This window comes from Oryzias latipes, chromosome 1 (genome assembly GCF_053564925.1).
Source record: "Oryzias latipes strain Hd-rR chromosome 1, Olatipes_Hd-rR_3.1".
In the NCBI taxonomy this organism is placed as follows: Eukaryota; Metazoa; Chordata; class Actinopteri; order Beloniformes; family Adrianichthyidae; genus Oryzias; species Oryzias latipes.
Genome location: NC_136237.1, coordinates 14,632,270 through 14,657,116, shown reverse-complemented (window position 1 = coordinate 14,657,116; position 24,847 = coordinate 14,632,270). Strand labels below are relative to the sequence as shown.

General features: G+C 40.3%; 1 protein-coding gene across 4 annotated transcripts in view; it reads right to left on the bottom strand.

Annotated features, from left to right (window-relative positions):
• The window catches only part of LOC101160457 (protein phosphatase 1 regulatory subunit 29), a 450,803-nt gene that overhangs the window by 65,564 nt on the left and 360,392 nt on the right, over positions 1–24,847 (bottom strand). For all 4 annotated transcript variants that reach the window (XR_013653967.1, XR_013653962.1, XR_013653972.1 and 1 more), the window contains 3 exons: positions 6,653–7,160; positions 1,803–1,952; positions 161–1,155 (listed from right to left, as the gene is read on the bottom strand). Coding sequence is in view for 1 of the 4 variants with exons in the window: in XM_078942528.1 (XP_078798654.1) it covers positions 161–1,155; positions 1,803–1,952; positions 6,653–6,856 (1,349 nt within the window). In the remaining 3 variants the exon portion in view is untranslated. The remainder of the gene's footprint in view (positions 1–160; positions 1,156–1,802; positions 1,953–6,652; positions 7,161–24,847) is intronic.

Below are 24,847 nucleotides of genomic sequence, written 5' to 3'. Positions count from 1 at the left end.
GGCAAAAACCAATTACCTCTTCCCTACAGCAGAGACTTGATCTAAAACATCATTTAATTTATAAAACCAAAAAGAGGCATTTGTATTTCTATTTCAGGTCACAAGAGATTTGGCCCTTTACATAGAACAAATTTAAAAAAAAATACATTTTTAATTTTACCTCATTTTCAAAATGGTTTTCTTCACACTTATAGCTTTTTCTTTTTCTTCCTGAATGCGTCGTCTTCTAAGGCAGTAATAAACAAATCCAAGCACAATGACCATGCCAAACAAGCATCCCAAGATGGTCATGATGTAGTGGGTTGTAGTGGATGGATTAGCTCGCTGGTCCTCTGGCCCCTTAGTTTTTGTGGTAAATGGCAAACAAGTATGGTTGTAGCGCTGAGATTTCCTTGCAGAGACCACACAGACTGTGTAATTGGTGTGTGGTTTCAACTTGTCCAAAGTTACAATCTCCTTATTTTTTTTAAGGGGCTTGATGTCTTCAGCATAGGTTTGGTTATACTGAGACAAAATGTACATCTTACTATGTGGCTCTGGAATCTGAACTTTCAGAGATGCAGAAAAGGATGTAACTGTATCGAGCTCCAAAGAAATCTGTTTTTTATAGCTGAGGTCAGCAGTGGATGAAATGGTTGGTTGATGATACAGACCTTGGTCTGAATTATCCAAACCCAAGCCTGAGCCATCTTGGTCTGGCATTTGGGAAGTCATCCCTGGAATAATTACCCCATCACGGCAGACAGATAGAAGAATGTAACGAGCGTTTCTGCCATGCCCAGGCAATGGGCTCAGTAGTGGATAGCCATTCATTTCTGGTGGAGTTTCACACTGGAGACGATCATAGGTGTGGGTGACATTGTTAAATTCCTCCAGCCAAGTAAGAAAACTGTAGAGATCACAGCCACAGTGGAACGGATTGCCTCCCAATTCACAGACCATGAGCCTGCTGAGGACAGTAAAGGTCGATGGGTCAAGACGAGCCAGCTTATTAGAAGATAAGTCCAGGCTACTGAGGTTAGGGCACTCCCAGAAGGCATTGGTGGCAATGACCTCAATGAGGTTGTGTTGTAAGAAGAGGCACTGCATCCGACCTAAACCTCTCAACATGCCTTCTGTCAGGTTGGTTAGTTTGTTGTAGCCTAGCTGAAGAACCTGACAATGAAACAGAGTAGCACTTAAAAGTAACATGTAATTTACAAAAGAGTAAAGCTATACCGTATGGTATAAAATGTTTGCACTTTATCATATACAAACACCCTTAACAAAAAATGAATGTGAAACTAATAAAGTTCTACTTAAAATGAACAATATGATCCTCCAGGGCCATCATTTTTTAAATCACTAATATTAAACACATTGGCCAATTTAAACAACTTTAAATAAATGTCACAGACTTTTCCTTATAATACTAAAAGTAAAAGAAACCCCCTATGCAAATCTTGTTTCATACAACTAATATTACTACTACTACTACTAAAAGTAATAATAATAGTAGCAATGCTTGTTGCTTTTGTTGTCATACAAAAGCAACAGACAAAAGATTTGTGATGTCAAAACAAAAAACACTGACAATTTTACATAAAATAAATGAAGTTTATATTTCTACATCTAGTGCATTGCTAAATTGTTTACTTGTGTTATAGCAAAACCCAGGAAGTGTTTGCTCCTAGCTTAGTTTCTGACAATATTAAGTTTAAAAAGCAAAATTAAGTTCATAAACTTGTAACGTGTAGGCAACTTCAATTTAAAAAAATCCAATCAAACAAGTTTTAAACAGAATGTTGAAAACCTCTCCAAACCTGCAGATTGGCTTGTCCAGCAAAGGCTCCATCCTCAATGTAACTAATGTCATTCTTGGTTAGATTGAGGTCAGTTAAGTTAGTGAAGCGGTACATGGAGGTAAAAAGAACTGCCTTGAGCTTGTTTTCATTCAGTCTCAGGTCATGAACCTGTGAGGGAGAAAAAAGGACAATATTTTTGAAAGGAAACATTGCTGCTTGACATTAAAATCTGTATTTTACAATGAATGATCATTTTTCCTCACGACTTTTTTATTTTCGCTTTGTTTTGTGTTTGTTTTAAATGTTGTGACATTTTGTAAAAGCTGTCATATACGTATTATAAAGAGTTGCAGATGTAATTTACTGGTAAATGGGCATTAGTAAACACACTGTGGTTAACTACAAGCTACATCAATGAACTTAATATGTTTCCATAGGTTTATGGGCTTTGGATTAGCAATGATTAAAATAGGCAACTTAAATGAAAACAGGTTTGATATTAAACAGTCAATAACAGTAAAAGCTTGAAAGGTTAAGCGGATGTACTAAAAGATGGCTGCATCTTTGTCAAGTTTGCAAATTACAAGTATTTAAAGCATTTTAAGACCTCCAGAGCATACGCTTTACTTTTTAGACAGACAATTAAACTATTACTAGCTAAACAAATGTTTTACCAGCAGTACATATAGGTGTGTATTTTTTTTTTTTCAAAACATCACATTAGACATGAAAGCCAGATCATGCTACTGTACTGTATATGCACAAATACATATAAAAACAAAATAAAAACCATCCACCTCACAGACAAACATTGATGGATGGAAGGAATGGGTAAGAAAACCTAGTACAATAATATGACTTGAAAGCAAATATTTATGCAAAAGAAATAGCAATCTAGTTGTCAAGCCCTTGATGCCAGACTTTATTTCCAAAAATGACAGAAAAAATAATTAGCGTTTTTGCTTTCAAGTAATTATTAATCATGTTAATTTTGGAGCCAGTGGTTTGATTCATATTTGCATAATTTCATAAAAAATGTTGTATATTGCATATTATAGAATATTTTGAAGTAGATATAGTTAAAACAATGGGTAGTTGTACTATAAATAAAATAAAAAACATTCCCATGAGCTGAGCAGTTACTGCTGCATTGTTATAGATGTTGTAGGTGACCCAAAGGTATGAGAGTGATGAACAGAAACTTAAAAGAATGTAAATGACTAAAAACCTGGACATGACTTAAAACAACAAACAATAAAAAGCTGTAAACATAGACAAACACAGAGCATGGATTTTCTTTTACTATTACTCTTTTATAACAATGGACTCATGGGGGAATAATTGAAAAAAAAGTATCAGTGGAGATTTAAAACCTAAACATAGCACTGAGTAGAGGCCGAAATACACACATTAAAAAAAAGCTTTTTCATGTATTCTCAAAAAATAAGCCAAGCATAAGCAAAACATACCTATAAAATATTCTAAGAAAGTCAGTTTGATGATAAAGACTTGATTTTCCTGATCAATTATTATAAAAGGTGAAGTCATCAATTTTTTGCAATTTTACATTCAAATTGTAATGTTCAAAACAAAAAAACAGCAATTTATATTATTAATTTATCTCAAAGCTAACAACTGGTTAGGAGGGCCGGCTCTGTCCTGGGCTGCACACTTGAGTCCATCGAGGAGGTGGCGGACAGGAGGATGTTAGCTAAGCTGACATCCATCATGGATAACCCCTCCCACCCCCTACACCAAACTGTAGAGGCGCTGACCAGCTCCTTCAGCACAAGACTGTTGCACCCTCAGTGTAAGAAGGAGCGCTACCGCAGGTCATTCCTCCCCAAAGCCATCAGACTGTACAACACCGTGTCAAAGTGACACTCCACGGCCCCAGGGGTGTTTTTCTGTTTAGTCATTGATTCATTTACTTTTGTTGTAGTTGTTGTTTTTCAATTTTAAATTGTTTTTTGTTCCTGAACAGTTGTTTGTTTTTGTTCTTGGTGTGAACTTCATTAGTTATTTCTGTATTTTGAAAAAATTTGTAATGTTTTTTTACAGTTTACATGTTTTGCAGACCGCATGTTTTTTACACTTTTGCAGCTGTATTTATTTAATATTTATTTCTTTATTTAATAAGAATCTCATTTTTGATAATAATTTTCATAATAATTTTAGTAATATTTTTAATTATCTAATATAAATGTAATTTGTGATGTCCTTTATTGATGTTATATTATATAGATTATTTCTGAATGTCGTGTTGCTGCCACAGATAAATGAAATTTCCCCATTGTGGGATTAATAAAGTCATCTATCTATTTAAGTGTCATGCGTCCATATGTATGTGAATTTTTTTGTAGTTTGAATGGATGTTGACTAAATGGTATTGTGAGTTCACTGATTTGATTTGCAGGTGGTTTGGATTCTTCATGGAAAATATTAATGTAATAGAATGATGCAAATGTTAACTTAATTATTATTATTCGATATTTTTATATTTGACATATGAGTACAATTTACTGTAATTTTTCTCAGTTAGTATTCTTTAAAATATTTGAATGAATTTGATTTGTTTAGATAATTATTTCCAAAAATAACCAAAGAATTGTTTAAAGACCCACTCCAATGAAATATGTGTTTTTGGTGTTTTTAACAGGTTTTTGTAGCATTTTTTTTCTTCATGATGGAGGGCATATATAAAATAATTCAAGATTAAAACTGTGTTTCTCAGTATTTCTTCATTAGAATGGATGGACCAGGTGCAGATAAAAACACGTTCTTTGAAAAAGCTTTCAGTTCCATTCTGATGCATCTACTTGCAGACATAAAATGCAGTAACATCTTGGTTTTCCTCGTCCGAGCTGACATCTGGCACAAAACTGCACAGTTACATAGCTCTGGTATAACTGTTATTACTCATACTTTTGGTGCACAGCTGATGTTAGCTTGGTGTTTTGAGGATATGTAAGCTAGCAGGAGAGAGTGTAAACAAAGGAATGATGGGAAATTAGGATATGGTTTGCCTCTGAGTTGTGGGCAGGACTGTTTGGGTGGAAGTAACCCCCCGCTAATATCCTATTATTCCTTTGTTTACACTCGCACAGTTCAGGGGGGTATTCCAGGAAGCATGTTTAAACTAGCCTGACTTTGAACCTGAACTCTGGCTGAAATCCGCCTGAACTTGCTTACTCTGGGTATGTCGGTTCCAAAAGACCGGATATGAGTTGGCGTAATTACGCTCAACTTGGTAACCCTGGGTTAACGCACGGTACATAAAGACATTCTCAATAGATCGCCGATTTCTGGAGTCACCATGGAAACGCGTGGAGAGAAAAAAAGAAAGCGCGACACTTGAGACGGAAGTGAGACGCAGTCTGAGATTTTAATGACGGCGGATAGAAATTATAAGTCCATCAAAAAGTAACACGGCTGAAAGATAATTTAGTTAAATTTATTCAAACTCAATAATTGTTTATACAACTCAAATTTACGTATTTATCTAACTAAATGTCACATTACTTCATCAATCTTTTTTCCATCTTAATTACTTATATTTCTTGAACTTTCATATGTCTAAGTTTGAGCCGGCAGATATGCTCATTTTTATAACAATAAAAAGAACGGAAAAAAATGCACGGAGTGCAAAAATTCATCACAGAATATTCCATCACTGTCATAACAGGATTGGGTGGTAGAGGTGCTATATAAACTCATCATCCTCTACTTTACTCTCACTCATGGTGCAGAGACTTAAGCATAGTAGGACAAAATAGCTCGGCAAAACACAGTGAAACACAGTAAAACAGCTATACAACTAAACACATTTTGTAAAAAACCCACACTTAAACCCAAATCCGTCCAGACAGGCAAAGGGAATGATATCCCAGAATCCCTTGCGGTGCCGATCTAACAGCAGCATCAAAGTTACACCTACTTAATTGAATTAATTTGAATAAAAGGAAAATAATTGTCTGAAAACTATGTGTTATTTTTAAGGTGACCTAACAAAAAAATGATTTATCTTAACTGAAGCAAATAATTACGTTAGATCAAAGTAAAAAAGTTTATCTTTCCAACATCCATATGTGGTCTTATCACCCTCTCATGGTGGAAAAAGTATTATCTGAGCTTCTTCATCCACTAAATCATCTTCAAATGGACACGCCATGCTGTTTCACCTCTCTGTAAACAAACTAATCTTCAACTGAACCTGCTCCGGACCAGGTTATGTTCAGAGCATGAGTTGCCATGGTAACTTGACCTACCCTGAAATATACCTCCATTTCTGGAACCGAAAGCTGAGGTTATCAACTTCCTTAGCCTCAAACTTATCGTGGGAGCTAGCATAACCTGCTTTCTGGAATACCCCCCAGATCTGTAAGCTAGTGAGAGAAAATGTAAACAAAGGAGCAATGGAATATCAGCAGAGCGTTACCTCTGTGTCATCAGTCACGCGCACAAATTAGATGTACATTTCTAATGAACTACTGCGGCTCTGCAGAAACTATCTCCTAAAAAACGACACAAGGACTTTGATTTTGGCTAATCATAATTAAAACCACTGGAAACGCTTTGAAACTAGATCAAAAGATGAACGGAGTGGGACTTTAAAAAAGAAATTGAAACTTTATTTGCAAAAGTCTCCTTGGAGTTACCTTTACAAAAAGAGAGTTTCATAATCAATGGGTTTGCTGTTCTTTCTTAGCAACAAATATTGGAAAAAAATTTGACATAATTTTGATGAACTTGTATTTCACAGTTGATACCTGACTGCAGTTGGAAATATTTGCTCAGACTTCATGTGGTTTTCTGAAAGGAGACCGAGGGTGCAAAAAAAGTTTACAAATAGACATGCTCATACTGACCGTGCTGTTGATGTGCTGAGGGATGGTCTCATATGGAGGCTGGTTCTGACTACAGATAGCCAGCCAAACGTAACCTTTATCTCCCTCTATCAGCCAGCAGTCCCCTTTCACTGTACCAGGCAGGTGAAGGAGTAACAGTGCTGGAAATAGGAGAGAAAGAAACATGGAGGGGGATAGGAAGGACAAACAGAATGGACTGGCCATGATTTGGAATAGAAGGGTTTGATTTCACCTCAGTAGAAAAATGAAAATAATAAAGAGGTGAGCAGAGAAAGCAGCAGTTCAAATTCAGACTGGAAGAGCTGTAATTGAAGGGTAAGCAGGCCAAATGTGAGTGGGAAAAGAAGAAGGGATTCCTCTTAATGATTAGAGCTCAGCTTGTAGCTCTGCAGACAGTCTTCTCCCCATTTTAGGTTTTCAATGCCAAGGGGTTTCGAAGACTGTTACCCAGCAGCAAATCTTGGCCCATGATGGTGACACTTCCCTCTATGAAAAAGATGCAGTAGATCTAAAGACAAAAAAGAAAAGAAAAGAAAAGACAATTTAAAAGACTCTTTTTCAAACATGGATGTCATTAGAAGAAATATGGAAGAAAATACTTCACAACTGGATGGCTTCCAATAATAAATTAATCCTTTAATGAATTTCACAACAATAACAAATCTCTTCATTAATTTACATGTTATATTTACTTAGTACAAAATTGTTTGTGACTTTATGATGTGGTCAGTGTTCCTTGTTCCCTTGATAGACAAACAGATTTATTTTTAGAATGATCTTTGCTTACTAGGGTGAATGAACTCAATGAAATTGTTTCCCTTCAAACTGAAGAAATGTTAATTGGGTCAATTTTGTTACAAATCTTTCCCTGCCTATGTGAGTTTCTCTAAGGACGGGAAGCCCCACCTCTGAATAGTACACACGGTGATGAATAAACATTTTTGAAGAATACAATGTGTTTAAATTCAAGATGACATGTACAACATGATTTGACCCTTAAAAATTTTGAGATAACAGTTATGTGCCAGAGTATGTAGCCAATAGGGGGCCCAAATCTGCGTCCCCCTGTGCTGGTTCCCAGCCCGGATAAAATACAAGGTTGTGTCAGGAAGGGCATCTGCAGTAAAATTCTCTGTGAATCAGTCAAAGATGAACAACATTCAACCTTGACTTACGTAAGTGCTCGTAGGATGCCCGTAGGATGACCACAAAACCTACACTCTGATTGTCTAATTTCCTAATTTCTAAAAGTTAGGCTGCAATGGGAGCGCAACGGGTGCACATGGAGCACACACTTATCAATTGAACAGCACTCTAATGCTCCCTGTGCAGGTTTAAAGTAGGTAGAAAAAAAAAAAAAAACATCCGTCCGACATGCGTGCGTCTCACCTACTTTACCTCTCTTACCCTTATGTGTTGTTTAAGTGTTTGCTACGACCTTTCACCTCCAATATGCCTGCAGAAAAACTTTGCATGAACATTTTATTCTATGGGCTCATCAAGTGGTCAATGATCCTAAAGTTTTGTGTGGGCCACTTGTGTGCCCCATACAGGATTTCAAATTTTTTTCTATCCACAGACAGCCGTATCCACCCATAAGGCCAGATATGACTAGGGATGTCCCAATCCGATCCCGTAATCGGAAATCTGGCCTGATCACGTGGGTGATGACTAATTCAAAATTGGATGTCAGATTTACTTTATTCTTATACTGATCAACACTTTATATTATTATTACAGATAATACTCTGCTAAAAGTCTGCATATCATGAACAGATCCCAACATTTTATAGTGGCACTAGTTTGAGCAGGAGGCACACAAAAATAGTTCAGCTAAGCTAAACAAAGGTAAATTAAACTAAGCCAGAGAGGTATTCACAGATTCAGGCTTCTGGGATCAATGACCCTTTTAAAAAATATTTTGAACCTACAGCAAGTGTCTCTTTTGGGTTTGGATTGTGTTTTTGTTTCTTTTTTAGCAAGTACGGCGCTCTCCTCTCCAGACAGAGACGCAGTGAGATGCCTCTTTGGGAGTAGAGGATATTACCCCTTAACCTTTTTTTTTCTTTTTGACAGGGCCCCAGTTAAGCAGAATTACCTACTAATACACTATATTACCAAAAGTATTTGCTCACCTGCCTTGACTAACATACAGTGGTGGACAAAATTGTTGGTACCCCTCAGTTAAAGAAAGAAAGTCCACAATGCTCACGGAAATGGCTTGAAACGTTCAAAAGTAACAATAAATTAAAATGTATTGGAAAGTAAATAATCAAAATCAGCCATTACTTTTGAGTTGTTGATTAACAGAATTATTTAAAAAAAACAAAGTAATGAAACAGGGCTGGACGAAAATGATGGTACCTCCATAAAAGACTGAGAACTAATTGTCCAGGAGATCATGGTGAACTCAGGTATGTCCTTTAATTGACATCACAGCTGTTTTCAAACCCATAATCAGTCAGTCTGCCTGTTTAAAGGGAGACAAATAGTCATGTTGCTATTTGGTGAAAAGGTGTGTACCACACTGAACATGGACAACAGAGAGCGAAGGAGAGAATTGTCCCAAAACATTAAAAACACAATTATAGACAAACATTTTAAAGGTAAAGGCTATAAAACCATCTCTAAGCAGCTTGAAGTTCCTGTGACAACAGTGGCACATATTATTCAGAAGTTCAAGACCCACGAGACAGTAGCCAACCTGCCTGGACGTGGCCGGAAGAGGAAAATTAAATGACAAATTGAGGAGACGGATTGTTCGAACTGTATCCAAAGAACCCAGAACAACCTCCAAAGACATTAAAGGTGAACTCCTAGATCAAGGTACATCAGTGTCAGATCGCACCATTTGTCGTTGTTTGAGCCAGAGTGGACTTCATGGGAGATGACCAAGGAGGACACAACTGTTGACAGGAAATCATAAAAAAGCGAGACTGGAATTTGCAATGATGCATGTTGTCAAGCCACAAAGCTTCTGGGAAAATGTCCTTTGGACAGATGAGACAAAACTGGAGCTTTTTGGTAAGGCACATCAGCTCTATGTTCGTAGACTCAAAAATGAAGCATACAAAGCGAAAGCTTGGTCTCAGTCGCAGATCATGGGTCTTCCAACAGGACAACGATCCAAAACACACAGCCTTCCTGGTCATTTAATAATGATTTTTTTTAGCCCAAATCAAGAAACCTGTGTCATTTTCTGGCAAATATTGCCTGCAGAGCGGCAGTACTTCATTAGAAATTCACCTAAAAGTTGTGGGTGAAGCCATTGGCAAGGAGCAACACGCCCCTCCCCTCCCCACTCTGGAGAGTTCTCTATTAACTTGCTCTTCCGCTAGCTTACGGCCACTCACACCCCAACGCTAACATTACTGGTGTAACCAAAATTACGAGCACTTTTGGAGCCATCCAGCTGTCCAGTTTTGAGTCAGGTGCCAGGTCCAGCTTGGACGAGGAAAACAAAGACATACATGTATCTACTTGCCTACAAGTGGATGTATCAGAACAGATCGGAGCGGGGAGCTTGTGGCCCACCTAGCCACAAATATTTTACGTCACAAATAAGCCCTTTTTCAAACAGCATTTTTTTTGTCTGCTCCAGATTCAAAGCCATTTGAATAAAGAAATACTCAGATATGCAATTTTAAGCTCAATTTGTTCTATGTGTGTCCTCTATCATCCCAAAAAAGGCCACAAGAACATGTTAAAAACACCAGTTTAAGTGGAGTGGTTCTTTAAAACCTTAATGAATACTGTAATATATTTATGAATACTGTAATATAAAATACTTCACAGACTTTGCAAATCGCAGGTCGTTTTTAAAAAGTGACTCCATCAGTAAATGAGGTGACACTGTATGCCTGTACAGTATTTAGAGATAGTATTTGGAATTTACTCAGCCACCAATTATGCAAGTTCTCCCACTTAAAAAGATGAGAGAAGCCTGTAATTTTTATCATATGTATTTCTTAACTAGAAAAATTAAGAAAAAAAACACAGTGTCTGATTTTTAAAGAATTTATCTGTACATTTTGGTGGAAAATAAGTATTTGGGGAATAACAAAAGTTCAACTCAATACTTTGTTTGCAACGACAGCAGTCAAACATTTTCTGTAAGTCTTTACAAGGTTTTTACAAACTGTTGCTGGTATTTTGGCGTGTTCTGTACTCTACTCTTATCTACTTCTCCTCTCCTTCTCTCCTCTTTTCTCGATAGTAGCTCCAGGGGAGAGAGAATGATTCCAGATTCCGTGCTCCTGTACTTGGCTGTGGACCTTACCTCTGGCTAGTCTGTGCTCCTGTACCTGACTATGTACCTCGTCTCTTCTCCTGCTCCTATACTTGGTTGTGGACCCTACCTCTGGCTCGCATCCCCCAACTCATCTGGATGAAGCCCATCTGCTGGACTATTTAAACATGTAGTTGCAGCGTTAGATAAGCTAATTCTTCTCTAAGAGTTCTGGTACATCGCCTGTCCATCCTGGAGGGATCCCTTCTTCATCCTCCTTCTGAGGTTTCTTTTGAATTGAATTGAATAGTTTTACTTCAGAAACTTGATGTGTCCAAAAAAATCAACAGGAGGATGAAGTGCTATCCTAGGCACTTTAACATTGGGAGTTGGGTCATCTAGACCCACTGGACAGTGCGCTGAACCTTTTTTCTTCAATGATTTGTGATCTTCACTGGTGTCCATGGAATACATGAAATCTTTCCAACTTTATCCACCTTTATCATGGTAGGAATAACACCTTAATGTAAGGGTGGGGTCATCTAAGATAGCACATGGGTTAAGGCATTAAACACGCGTTTGGCAAGCAGCAGTCATACTAGACCAGGGGTCTGCAACCTGGGACTCCGGAGCTGCATGCTTTTTCATCTAACTTGTGCTTCGGCTCTTTTTGATTTTGTAAAATAACTATCATGTTCTAAGATTGCCATAGTGCCTTTAACACACGGAGGAGAAAAGCAGCGTGAACAGGCGGAGGGGGGGGGGGGGGTGTCTTCAGCTGTGAACGCCGACCAGAGTCTGTTATGGGATGGAAAGTTCTTTTAGAAAGGCAGTCATTGGTAATCTCGTAGGGGACACATTAGCACCCCAAAAAATTGTTTTTCCTAGACTAAAACCATTCTCATTTCCGCATAAAATTTATTACATTTGCATAAGGGCCCCCTCAATATCCTGTCAACTCACTGCTATGATAACCGTATGTTCCGCTATCTGTGTAGAACACGCTGGAGGGAGGGTATCACGCAGGTGAAAACAACTTGGAGCTGCAGAGGATGTGAACAGGTAGAGAGGCGGGGGATGGGCTTAGACCCCACAACAAAGACAGAAAAGTCTATTCAAGGTTGTGGAAAATGGACAAAAGATCAAAAGAAACCTCGTGCTTGTAAATAATTTAATTAAATAAATATCCTGACAGCATCTTGAATCAGTACAAGTATTGACAAATGAACTATCGCAACATCGGTGAAACACTTTTTTCTAACACCCCTAGTGTTGCGGCTCCCTGTGCTTTCATTTCTGTGGGAAACTGATCCAACTGGCTATTTGAGTGAAAAGTTGCCGACCCATGTGCTTGACTGTCGCTATCTGTCGCTACCCGTTATTAGCACATGTGTGCCACCTAGAGTTGGAAGAGGCTTGGTGCAAAATGTCCAAAGCGATGCAAATCTCTTAAATCTGGATCCAGACTTTTTCTTTCATGGCTCTACAGTCCTCCCCCCATATTTACGCATAAGTCGGCAAGGAAGTTGATGGGCTGGCGTACTCTTCATCTCTGCTCCCCTCCTCCACCTCAGCACCTCCTTCGGACGCAAAAGTTTCATGCAAGCAATTTGAGCTGCCTGAATATTTGTGATGAACCGGAGAAGTCGTGTGCCTGAAAAAAAAATCTGCGAATACGTGAAACAGCAAATACTGAAATGTGAATAAGTGGGGGAACACTGTATTCCAATATATGAAGGACTTGTTGACAAAACCACAATTTTTCCTTCAAGATCAATTTTCAAATGATTGGCATTTTTGCTAATTAAAGGGGAGATCATACATTTGATACTACTACTTTTCATCAGAATAGTCACACTTTATTTTTTATATATCTTTTTGCCTCAGAAAGAAAAAAAGAGTTAAAAAAAGAGATCAGACAATCTTTATTTCTCTAATTGGCATAATTTTCACTAACTTTGTGTTAATCTGCACATTCTCTTATTGTCATGTTACCTTTTAGTGAATGTTCATTTAGAATAAAGTGTTAATTTATCAGCTTTTATCAATATTTTATCTCTATTTCTCTGAGGGTATTCATGAAGGTGGAGAAAACAAACACAATTTTTACAAAGAAATGCCATTTAACTTTCAATATTTTCAAAAAGTCTCATGTGTTTGAAATGTACATTGTACGTTGGTTTGCAGAAATCCTTTTTATTAATAAAACTTTACTGAATTTTATTCATCAATAAGTGAAGTGAAGTAGATGACAAATGTGTGTTTGGACTCTTCTTTACTATAACAAAGTAGCTGACAGAACACTCATCAACAGGCAAAATCTCTTAAAAAAAATTCAGGACGCCCATCACGGCCATCTCAAACCTCCTTTGATAAATTGTTCTCCAATTTGTGAAAAAAAAAAAACAATATTAAGAAATTGAAAAAATACTTGGAGGGCTGCCATCTAAGCTGCCAGTTAAGTCTTCACGGATATTACGTTGTAGAAATAACTCTTAATAGGTAATATTGCAGTTTTTTAAGGTTGTAATACTCCTCACAACACACTTTACTTTCCTACTTTTCTCAGACACATGAACATTTTCACACTTCTCTCACTTGTTTAAACTCTTAAAGTTCAAACTGTCATAGAAAAATAAGTACAGAATTATAGAATGAAAAGAAAGATCTAAATGTGATCAAATAATTGTGTAACACTTTATATTAAGATTCCTTTACAAGCTTTGTTAACAAATTAACAAGCATTCTAAATGAATTTATAGGGTGTCAGTAAGACATTTATTAGTACAATAAGTCTATTAAGGTGTTACTAAATTACTTGGTTAACACATTTACAAGCATTATTATTAGGATATTTTTAAGATGCTAATGATACATGTATTGACATTATAGGTGTCTAACAAATGTGTCAGTGTTAATAAGCTTAATAATATTTATTAACAACCTTTGTTAACAAATAAAGAAGTATTATTATTGTTTGGGCTTGGGTGAGACATCTATAATGTTAATAAATGTCTTACTAAAACCCCAAACAATAATAATAAAAAAATTAAAATTATATTATGCTTGTTAATGCATTAACAAAGCTTGTTAAGGAATCTTAATAAAAAGTGTTACCAAGATTTATGTAGATCAGGATACTGGAGAGCTGCACATATGGAACAGGACAGCATGCATGCATGCATGCATGATCGCATTAAAATAATCTTTTGAGAATTGTAAGTAATTTTTGGCGGGGCTTCAAATAGGGGCATAGACTGCAAAGGGGAGGAATAAAATGTCATATTCTATGCATGTTCCGATCGCGTGGCCAGACTGGGAAAAAAACAAAACAAAACATTTGTCTCTGATATTGTTTTCGGGGGCCGGGCCAAGCGTAGAGACGGGCTGGATAAAGTCCACTGGTTTAGAGGTGACAGAGGATGTAGAACTGAGTGGATTTAGTGATAATGTAATATAAAGAGTTTAGTTGACTCGTTAGAATGTTCTTTAGGCTATAGTTATCTGGATGATTGTTCATGCACAGTAAACTCGTTTTTTGCGGGGGTTACGTTCCCAAAAAGAACCCGTGATAGGCAAAATCCGTGAAATAGAATCTTTTTTTTTTTTTTTTTTACAATTGTACAATTAGACACTATTATACAGTGAAAAAAATAAACCATTTTACAGGCTCAAGCATTTGTTTCACAAATAAAAGTGCTTTAGAAGCGTTTCTTTCAACAAATAATTTTTGTACTGTCAAATAATAATTTTAATCGTCAATATGAACAGAAGGCTTCAAATTGCAGAGATTAGCCCCCCCCCCCCCCCCCCCCCCCCCCGTAATAGGATTAAACCGGAGAAAATTTAAAATGATTATGAAAAAAAATACAAAGTACAGTCGGACAAATAGTGACTCAGGTGTATTTCACTGCTCTTCAGACTGAGCCGCTGCATCCTGACTCCGCCCTGCAGTGTTTTTTTTCTTTTGAAGCCTGCGGTGCAGGTGTGTTTGTTCAGGAGAAGAACATAGTGATAGCCAGTTGTTGTCGCTCTTTTTTCTTCTTTGCAAAAAGATGTCGTTTTGTTGACATTATGGGTTTTAGAGAAACTCGAAATTGCAAGACAATTTGCACGTACGTAATGTAACTTTGGCAAGCTGTTTTACGCACGTGTACATATTAAACTGCAAAGTTATTGACGCACAGGTAGAGAAGGAGCGGAGTGACTTTTTAACCATTCAGAATGCAGAGAACAATGCACGATGCAAATCTGTAAAGTAGCGAAACCGTGAAAAGTAAACCGCGTTATAGCGAGGGATCACTTTATTACACAACTATACTAGATTACTTTTATGTTTTATTAAGGCTAAATAAGTATCAATGTATTATGATTCGTTCACTCTGGAATCATAAATGTGGGTTCAAGCGATATGGTGGTTTCATTGAAAAAGTATACGTAAATGCAAATAAATTTGCGTTTTGAGCTTCTATGTTCACTTCCACGTAGCTAAACAAGATTTTACGACTGTTTTCAGGCTCCATGTACAAAACACACAGCAACTGAGCATGCATCAAAAGTTAAACCAGTTAAGCTTTGACCAGTCAGGGACTCTGATTTGGTTGTGACATATCGATAGTGTTCTTTTCAAAACACAGAAGTGCCAACCGTTTTTAAATTGATCATGAAGGATAAATATTTGCATTTCATGCTTGGCCAGAATTATATGACACCAAGTCTTTCATATTTCATAATAGAGCTGAGAAAAAAAAGCCTGGAGCAAGATTTGCGAGATATGCACCGCTTTGACATTTCACATCAGGCCTTTTCCTAAAGTGAATACATGTACTAGTATTGGGTAGCGACAGAGCTGCTTGAACGCCATATGCTAGAAGCACATGAAAAAAATCAACATTCACGTCCACACATACTGCGACCTATTCTCCAGAGCGACTTACGGTATAGAAATTCAGTAATCCCCATTTCTGCATCCTCCTTTCTCACACCAACCACCCACATCTTCTCCTTCACCACATCCATGAACCCCCTCATGGTACTTCCTGTAGACCTCTTTCCTGGTTGCTCCAATTAAAGCATCCATAAATAATGACCGTCCCTCTTTTCTATGTGTCCAAACCATCTCAATCTGCTTCCCTGTATTTATCTTGAAAACATTTAACATGAGCTATTCCTCTGAAAGATTCATTACTGATCCTATCCATCTTTGTCACTCAAATGACCAAAAAAACAACTCTCAGCTGCAGAGGATGTGAACAGGTGAACAGGTAGAGAAGCGGGGGAGGGGCTTTGGCTTCAGACTCTGTCAGACTCTGTCAGAGAGACTACAACAGGCACACAGCCTAACGTAGTCCGTTATTATATATTCATGAGGAGAAAAACCCGCCGAACCGACCCTAAAACCGCCCAAATTATGCATACCCGCCTAAAGCCATTTTTACCCGCAAATTTAGAACCAAAACCGCCCAATTGGGCGGAAAACCGCCCAATCTGGCAACACTGGTACTGTATTTGTAAGTCTAATACATAAAGAATATACACAATTTAAATGGAGATTCTTTTGGTTTTGCTAAACTCTCACAGGACCACAAGAGTTCAATCTATAATCTTTCATTGAAACTCTTTTCCACAGTGTTTCATTTTTTTTCTGTTTTCAATTTATTTTCTATTTATTACACTGACACACATACATCGGATGGAGAACCCTCCAGAGTCACTGAAACCAAAGCTAAAAATATTGTTTTTGCAATGCAACCATTGCAATGTCACACTTATCTTAAGACTCATGTAGTAGGTAAATAATGCATACCACTTTCATATGCACGATGCACCCAATTTGACTGTAGGTTGGTAGTGTTAGCACAGACTTGATTGCTTTTTGCTTCTCAGAATTGTGAATACTATTGATATACTGATTTATCTGAGAAAAAAATACAATGAAACTGGGTTTTTGACCTGAGAAGTACCTTTATGAATATGAAATCTGGCCAAAATGAGCAAGAGATTTAAAAGTAAACCAGTCTTTTGTATATTTTTTTTTATATTAGACATGGCCCAGAAGGGTCACAACACATTAACTTACCACACAACATATTAACTCAAGACACAACGCAATAACTTACCTCACAACACAATAACTTAACACACAACACATTAACTCACAACACAACACATTAACTTAGCGTAGTTAGCCGCTCGGTCCAGTGGAAATTTCAGAATAAAAGCACTTCCATTGCAGCTTCACTTCAGTTGTGAGTTATTGTGTTGTGTTGTGAGTTATTGTGTTGTGAGTTAATGCGTTGTGTTGTGAGGTAATGTGTTGTGTTGTGAGTTATTGTGTTGTGTTGTAAGTAAATGTGTTGTGTTGAGAGTTAATGTGTTGTGAGATAAGACTCTCGCTCACGGCAGCTATACAACTATCTTCAAGAGACTTAAAAGTTGATTTTCTCCACAGAAAGAAAAAAAAAAGAGAGCTGACCATGGCCCCTAAGAAAAACCAAGCAACAAGTGACTATGAAGACCTTAAAAGATTCTTGATGATATCCAAGCTGCGTTGTATCCTTTCATGGAGCAAGTGACCGCTAAGCCAACTCCTCTAATGGAGCTAATGGAAGAATTCCGAAGACTCCGAGCTAAAAACGAGCAACGAGATAACCGGGTCGACATTCTAAAGAAAAGACTGGACGATGTGGAACAACAAGGAAAGATGAATAATGTCATTCTCACTGGATTACGGATCAAACCTCGGGCAAAGATAAATGCAGCTGGAGTTAGAATTGCTAATGCTATTTGCGCTAGCATTGCTAGCACTTCTTCTGAAACCGGGAGTGATGGAGAGTCTCTGGAACATCAAGTGGAATCATTCCTCACGTCTAAAGGAATTTTCCTGGATCTAAATACCATCGAGACCTGCCACTCGCTGCCCAGGAGAAAGGAGACGGATAAACCAGCGATCCTCATCAGTTTTGTGAATCAAAAAAACAAGCTAGCTCTGATGAATCAAAGTAAGAATCTGAAAGGATCTGCTGCTTATCTAAATGACCATCTGACCAGAAGGAATACTGAAATCGCCAAACATGCCAGGCTTCTCAGGAAGAGTAAGCAGATTGAGAACACTTGGGTTAAAGGCTGCAGGATTTACCTCAAACCACTCGGTCCACCGGACCGGTCCAAGGTTCTGGTTGTTAACACCATGAAGGATTTTGAGAAGTGTTTGATCATGGACGTCAGAACCAACATGCAATAATAAATCAAAGAGCCAAATAAATTCAAGAAATATGACGCCTGGATTCATCGCTTTCTCTAAAAGTCTGAAGTGACCCTAATTTTCAGCAGCGTTCTGACCTGCAGACAACTTGACGTCAACTTTTAGGGCCGCTGATAACAGCCAAAGAAGGAAGGGGACCTTCATCTTATGTATGCAGACATAACAGCGAAGAGAACTATAAACTCTGTTTAAACCAGAAGGACGGCTGTTAATCAGCAGAAGAAGGAATACCAACCTTGATCACTCGACAGAATATGGACCCTTTTTTATTTTATTTCTCAGCATTACCTTTTTATAAAAAGTACTTTAAATAAATGCTTAGGGAGCTGGTTCAGCTCGTGCTGGTTTGCGGCGCCTTCCGTTTGTGAAAACAGGGTTCAAATCCGGGCTGCTCCCTGTTCCCTTCTCTATGAGAGGGTTGCGTCAGGAAGGGCATCCGGCGTAAAACATTGCCAAGTTTACCATGCGACTCGTTCGCTGTGGCGACCCATGATGGGAGAAGGCGAAAGAAAGAAGAAGACTTTAAAAAATGCTTAATCATTTATTGATGATGATTAAATTGATTGATTTTTAATTATATTACTGTCATGTCTTGTCGTTCTTATCATTTGTCCTGAGTTGTGCACTTCTGGTCTGTCATCTGTGTTGTCTCGTGTTGCACTTCCTGTTTTATTTTGAAACACTAACACTCCTCTCATTTCAGGCCATGTTCCTTCCTGCCCCTGTCTGTTCCCCACAGGTGTGACTGTAATTTCCTCTGATTGGTTCCATCTGTGTTCCCTCCCTCATGTCTTAAATAGTCTGTCTCCCTTTGTCCTGTGCCAGGTTGTTTGGTTATTTCCAGAGCTATTGTTTAAGCCTGTACAAGAAATTAAAACCACTAAATCTCTGCATCTGGGTCCAGCCCTGTGATCATTCCTGACAGTACAACCTGGCCAGTATGGACTCAGCAGAGAGCAGCAGTCTCACAGCCATTCTGCAACGCCTGGAAGCCCGCCTTTCCCAGCAGGAGGACTTCCAGAAGACTCTGGCATCCCATATGGTCCAGGTTTCCACCCAAGTACAGGACCTCCATCTAGGGCAGCTCAGGACCGCCGCTCCACCTGATCTTTCTACACCAGCCTCAGCTCCCTCTTCTGCCATGCCTGCTAGGAGTTTGGAAAATAAGATCGCCCCACCAGAACGTTACTCTGGAGAGCTGGGAATGTGTAAGAACTTTCTAACAGACTGCTCCATTCACTTTGAACATTCACCCCATGCCTTTGTGTCTGACAGAGCCAGGATTGCTTTCATGGTCTCTCATCTTTCGGGGAGGGCTCGTGCATGGGCCATGGCAGAGTGGGCTCGCAACTCTCCTATCTGTTCATCCCTCGTTGCCTTCCAACATGCCCTACAGATCACCTTTGATCCAGTATCAACCAGCCGGGAGAAAGCGCGAGAACTCACCAACATAAGACAAGGTAGTGAATCTGTTTGTGATTACGCCATCCGTTTCCGCACGTCAGCGGCAGAGAGCGGGTGGAACTCCACGGCGCTGTATGACATCTTCCTGAAGGGGCTGGCGCCGCGCATCCAGGAGCAGCTCGTGCCACTGGATTTACCTCAAGATCTGGATTCCCTCATCGCTCTCGCCATCCGTACGGATAACCGGATTCATGAATTGTCTTGCCTGCGGAGCAGCAGACCTTCAGGAGAGGGGTCTACTCAAAGGACTGATTCAGCTGGACGAGGTTTCCGCCGTTTTTCTCCCGATCTGCATCGCTTTTCCTCAGCGGACAGCGGTGAAGAACCCATGCAGGTGGGCCGGGCGCGGATCTCTGCCGAGGAACGGCAGCGCCGCCAGCGGGAAGGTCGGTGTTACTACTGCGGGGAGCTTAACCATCTCGTCTCCTCCTGCCCTATGAAGACACCGGCAATGGTGAGTCAAGTCACCACTGCTGTTAAATTCACCCGGAGCCTGACGCCCATAGAGGTAACTCACCACGGCAACACCACAGGACTCACAGCTCTCATAGACTCAGGCGCTGATGAAAGTTTATTGGATTGGGAGCTGGCTGACAGATTGGGACTGAAATCTCACCTCCTTGAAAGACCCATCCAGGCCAGTGGTCTTGATGGAAGAGGATTGTTTAATATTACACACATTTCTGAACCTCTCAAGCTATCCATAGGTGAACATCAGGAAATCATGAACTTTTATTTATTCAAATGCCCCTCTAAGACTCTGGTCCTGGGTTATCCATGGCTGTGTAAACATAGCCCCCAGGTTGACTGGTCAACTGGGAATATTCTGGGATGGGGGCCTGAATGTGATAAACACCGTCATCCCATCACCACTGGAAAACGACACACAATGGTCAGTAAACCCATCTCTGTCCATTCTGCTTCAGGTTCAGAGACCCCGGACCTGAGTAAAGTGCCTTCCTGTTACCATCATCTGGAAGAGGTCTTCAGTAAGTCAAAGGCTCTGAGTCTTCCACCGCATCGCCCTTATGATTGCGCCATTGATCTTGTTCCAGGTTCCACCATTCCTAAGGGGCATCTTTACTCTATCTCTGCTTCAGAACGACAGGCACTGAATGATTACATAGATGGATCACTTGCAGCGGGCCTCATCCGTCCTTCCTCCTCTGCAGCGGGTGCTGGTTTTTTCTTTGTGGGTAAAAAAGATGGGACCCTCAGGCCCTGCGTCGACTACAGTGCTCTGAACAACATAACAATAAAAAACAGATACCCCTTGCCTCTTATGACCTCTGTCTTTGACCAGCTCCAGCAGGCCAAGGTATGTACAAAACTTGACCTTCGTAACGCTTATCACTTGGTTAGAATCCGGGAGGGGGACGAATGGAAGACGGGATTCAACACTCCTAAAGGCCATTACGAATACTTAGTTATGCCGTTTGGTCTCACCAACGCTCCTGCTGTATTTCAGGCCATGATTAATGATGTTCTTCGAGACTTTCTGGATCACTTTGTGTATGTCTATCTAGATGACATCCTCATTTATTCCCCTGACTTGAACTCTCACAGATCTCATGTTACCGCAGTTCTTCAGCGTCTTCTGGAAAACAACCTGTACGTGAAAGCAGAGAAAAGCGAGTTTCATGTCTCAACCGTCTCCTTTTTGGGGTTTGTGGTTTCAGCAGGGAAGGTTGAGATGGACTCTGCCAAAGTCAGTGCTGTGACGGACTGGCCGACACCCATGAGCCGCAAGAAACTTCAGCAGTTTCTGGGGTTTGCAAACTTCTATAGGCGCTTCATCCGGGGCTTCAGCACCATTGCTGCCCCTCTCCATGCTCTCACGTCTCCCCATGTTAGTTTCCGGTGGACATCAGAGGCAGAGGCTGCCTTCCAGGCTCTGAAAAGACGCTTCTCATCTGCTCCACTGCTCACCATGCCCGACCCTCGCCGTCAGTTTGTAGTGGAGGTGGATGCTTCCAATGAGGGAATTGGGGCGGTCCTCTCCCAACGGTCCGAGCAAGACGGGAAGATGCACCCCTGTGCGTACCTGTCTAGGCGACTGTCCAAGGCAGAACGCAACTACGACGTCGGCAACAGGGAGCTGCTGGCAGTTAAGGTGGCGCTGGAGGAGTGGCGGCACTGGTTGGAAGGAGCAGAACACCCCTTCATTGTATGGACGGACCATAAAAATCTGGAGTATATCCGAAATGCAAAGAGACTTAATTCTCGCCAGGCCAGGTGGAGACTTTTCTTTAATCGGTTCTCTTTCACTCTATCTTACAGGCCGGGGTCCAAGAACACCAAGCCGGATGCCCTGTCTCGTCTGTACGACCCCGAGCCTGATGCCAAGGAACCTGAGCCCATCCTTCCACTGACCTGTGTGGTTGGAGCGGTGACTTGGCAGATAGAAACAGAGGTTAAGCAGGCTAACAGTGGGGTGCAGTTGCCCAGTGGATGCCCGAAAGATCGCCTGTTTGTTCCTCAGACCTTACGCTCAAGGGTGATTCACTGGGCCCACACCTCGCTGCTTTCCTGCCATCCGGGAGTCCGGCGGACTATGCACGCCATCTCCCGGAGGTTCTGGTGGCCACGAATGGAGCTGGAGGTCCGGGAGTACATCTCTGCATGTTCAGTCTGTGCCAGGAACAAGACATCCACCAGAAACCGCATGGGACTTCTTCAACCGCTTCCCATTCCCTCCAGGCCTTGGGCTGAAATATCAATGGACTTTGTCACGGGCCTCCCGGTCTCACGAGGTCACACCACTGTTTTAACTGTCGTGGACAGATTTTCGAAGATGGTCAGGTTCATTGCCCTGCCAAGACTGCCATCAGCCAAGGCTACAGCAGAAATTATAATGAACCAAATAGTAAGATACCATGGCTTCCCTAAAGACATCGTTTCAGACCGAGGGCCTCAGTTCGTGTCCCGGTTTTGGAAAGAGTTCTGCCGGCTCATTGGCGCCACGGTCAGCCTGACCTCGGGGTATCATCCTGAATCAAATGGCCAGACTGAACGCCTCAACCAGCAACTGGAAACCGGCCTCCGGTGTTTGGTCTCCCAGAACCCCTCAACATGGAGCAGGCACCTGGTCTGGGTGGAGTACGCCCACAACACCTTGCCTACCTCGGCCACGGGGCTCTCACCATTCAAGTGTGTATTCGGTTATGAACCTCCCCTGTTTGCAGATCTGGAGCCAGAGGTATCTGTTCCATCTGCCCACGCCCTGGTTCGCCGCTGTCGTCACATCTGGGAGGCTGCCCGACAGGTCCTGGTCCGCCAACAGGACAGGGTCAAGAAGGCTGCGGATCGCAGGAGGCGCCCCGCTCCCGTCTATCGACCCGGACAGAAGGTCTGGCTCTCGGCCAGGGACCTCAACCTGCACGTTCCTTGCAGAAAACTGGCTCCACGGTTTGTGGGTCCCTTTCCGATTTCCAAGGTCATCAATCCGGCTGCGGTTCGCCTTCGTCTGCCTCGATCCCTCCGGGTGCATCCCACCTTTCATGTTAGCAAGATAAAGCCGGTGGTGGACAGTCCCCTGGTCCCCCCCTCAGTGCCCCCTCCTCCTCCCAGGATGGTGGGGGGTGGTCCGGTTTATACAGTGCGGAGGATCCTGTCTGTCAGGAACAGGGGTCGAGGTCGGCAGTTTCTGGTGGACTGGGAGGGTTATGGTCCGGAGGAGCGGCAGTGGGTTCCTGAACAGTTCATTGTGGACAGATCTCTCCTGACTGACTTCTTTAAGTCACGTGGTTCTGGACCGTCTGGTGTCGGTCCTTGAGGGGGGGGTATTGTCATGTCTTGTCGTTCTTATCATTTGTCCTGAGTTGTGCACTTCTGGTCTGTCATCTGTGTTGTCTCGTGTTGCACTTCCTGTTTTATTTTGAAACACTAACACTCCTCTCATTTCAGGCCATGTTCCTTCCTGCCCCTGTCTGTTCCCCACAGGTGTGACTGTAATTTCCTCTGATTGGTTCCATCTGTGTTCCCTCCCTCATGTCTTAAATAGTCTGTCTCCCTTTGTCCTGTGCTAGGTTGTTTGGTTATTTCCAGAGCTATTGTTTAAGCCTGTACAAGAAATTAAAACCACTAAATCTCTGCATCTGGGTCCAGCCCTGTGATCATTCCTGACAATTACTTTACTTGCTCCAAAAATGGATTCATGATTTTTCCTAATGAAAAATAATTTGCACATATTTTCAACTTTTGATACTTGATCGATTTTTGCTATTAAGATTTTTGAAACAGTGTTATGTCTATTTTACTGATATAGTATTTTTTTAATCATGTGCACGATTTTTATAATTAACATAATCTGTATGTATTTTAGATAATTGATCTGCATTTTCCATGTGGATTTCTAAAATAGTTATTTTTTACATAATATTTTAAGTGATTCATCTTTGTCTTCATGTGCTAAGGATTCTTATTTCTGTCTGATAAAGTTGTGAACCGGATAACAATAAATCATGTAATAAAATGTTTACGGTATCATATAAATTCGCTTCCTTCCACTACCTTTCAAGCAATAAATAATTTTATGTCTAATTATCCCAAATATGATACGTCATTGTATGAATGTATAACTGATTATTGTAATGTTTTTGTGTACTATTCTTATTTGATAGCTTGAAATAAACCATTTCAAATCAAATCCAAATCAAATTAACAGTCAGAGATTCCAGTTTTCGCTCGAAGTCATCTTTATAAAAGAAACAGCTGCTTTCAAATAATCTCTGGATTGAAGGACAAATTACATTTCAAACAGAAACAGGATTAAGGTGAAGTGGCCAATAGACACATTTAAACTAAAATGAAGCAATGTAATCACCCAAAAAGAAATAAAACATTTTTGTTAAAGTCACATTTCTTATTTAGACAAAAGAAAAACAAATACAACTTTAGCATGTTCACGTTTTTATATTGTTAAAATTAAACGTATAAACATAAATATAATGTTGGTCTTTTTTGTCTAAAATCTATCATCTATGATGTGATTATAGACCTATTTGTTAAAAAATTACACTTGCTCCGGAACGCAGAAGGCGGCAAACAGGAGTCCACGGCGTAACAAAGCAACCTCCCCTGGCCGCTAACACAAAGCTACGAGCCTGGCTGCACTGCTCCTCGGCATGTCGGTGTCTCTTTGCATTATCTTTGAATTATGTGTCACTTTTCACCCAGTGGATGTGAAAACGAAATACAATCCCTTTCTTTGCATTTTCGCTTCAGTTATGTCACAGAA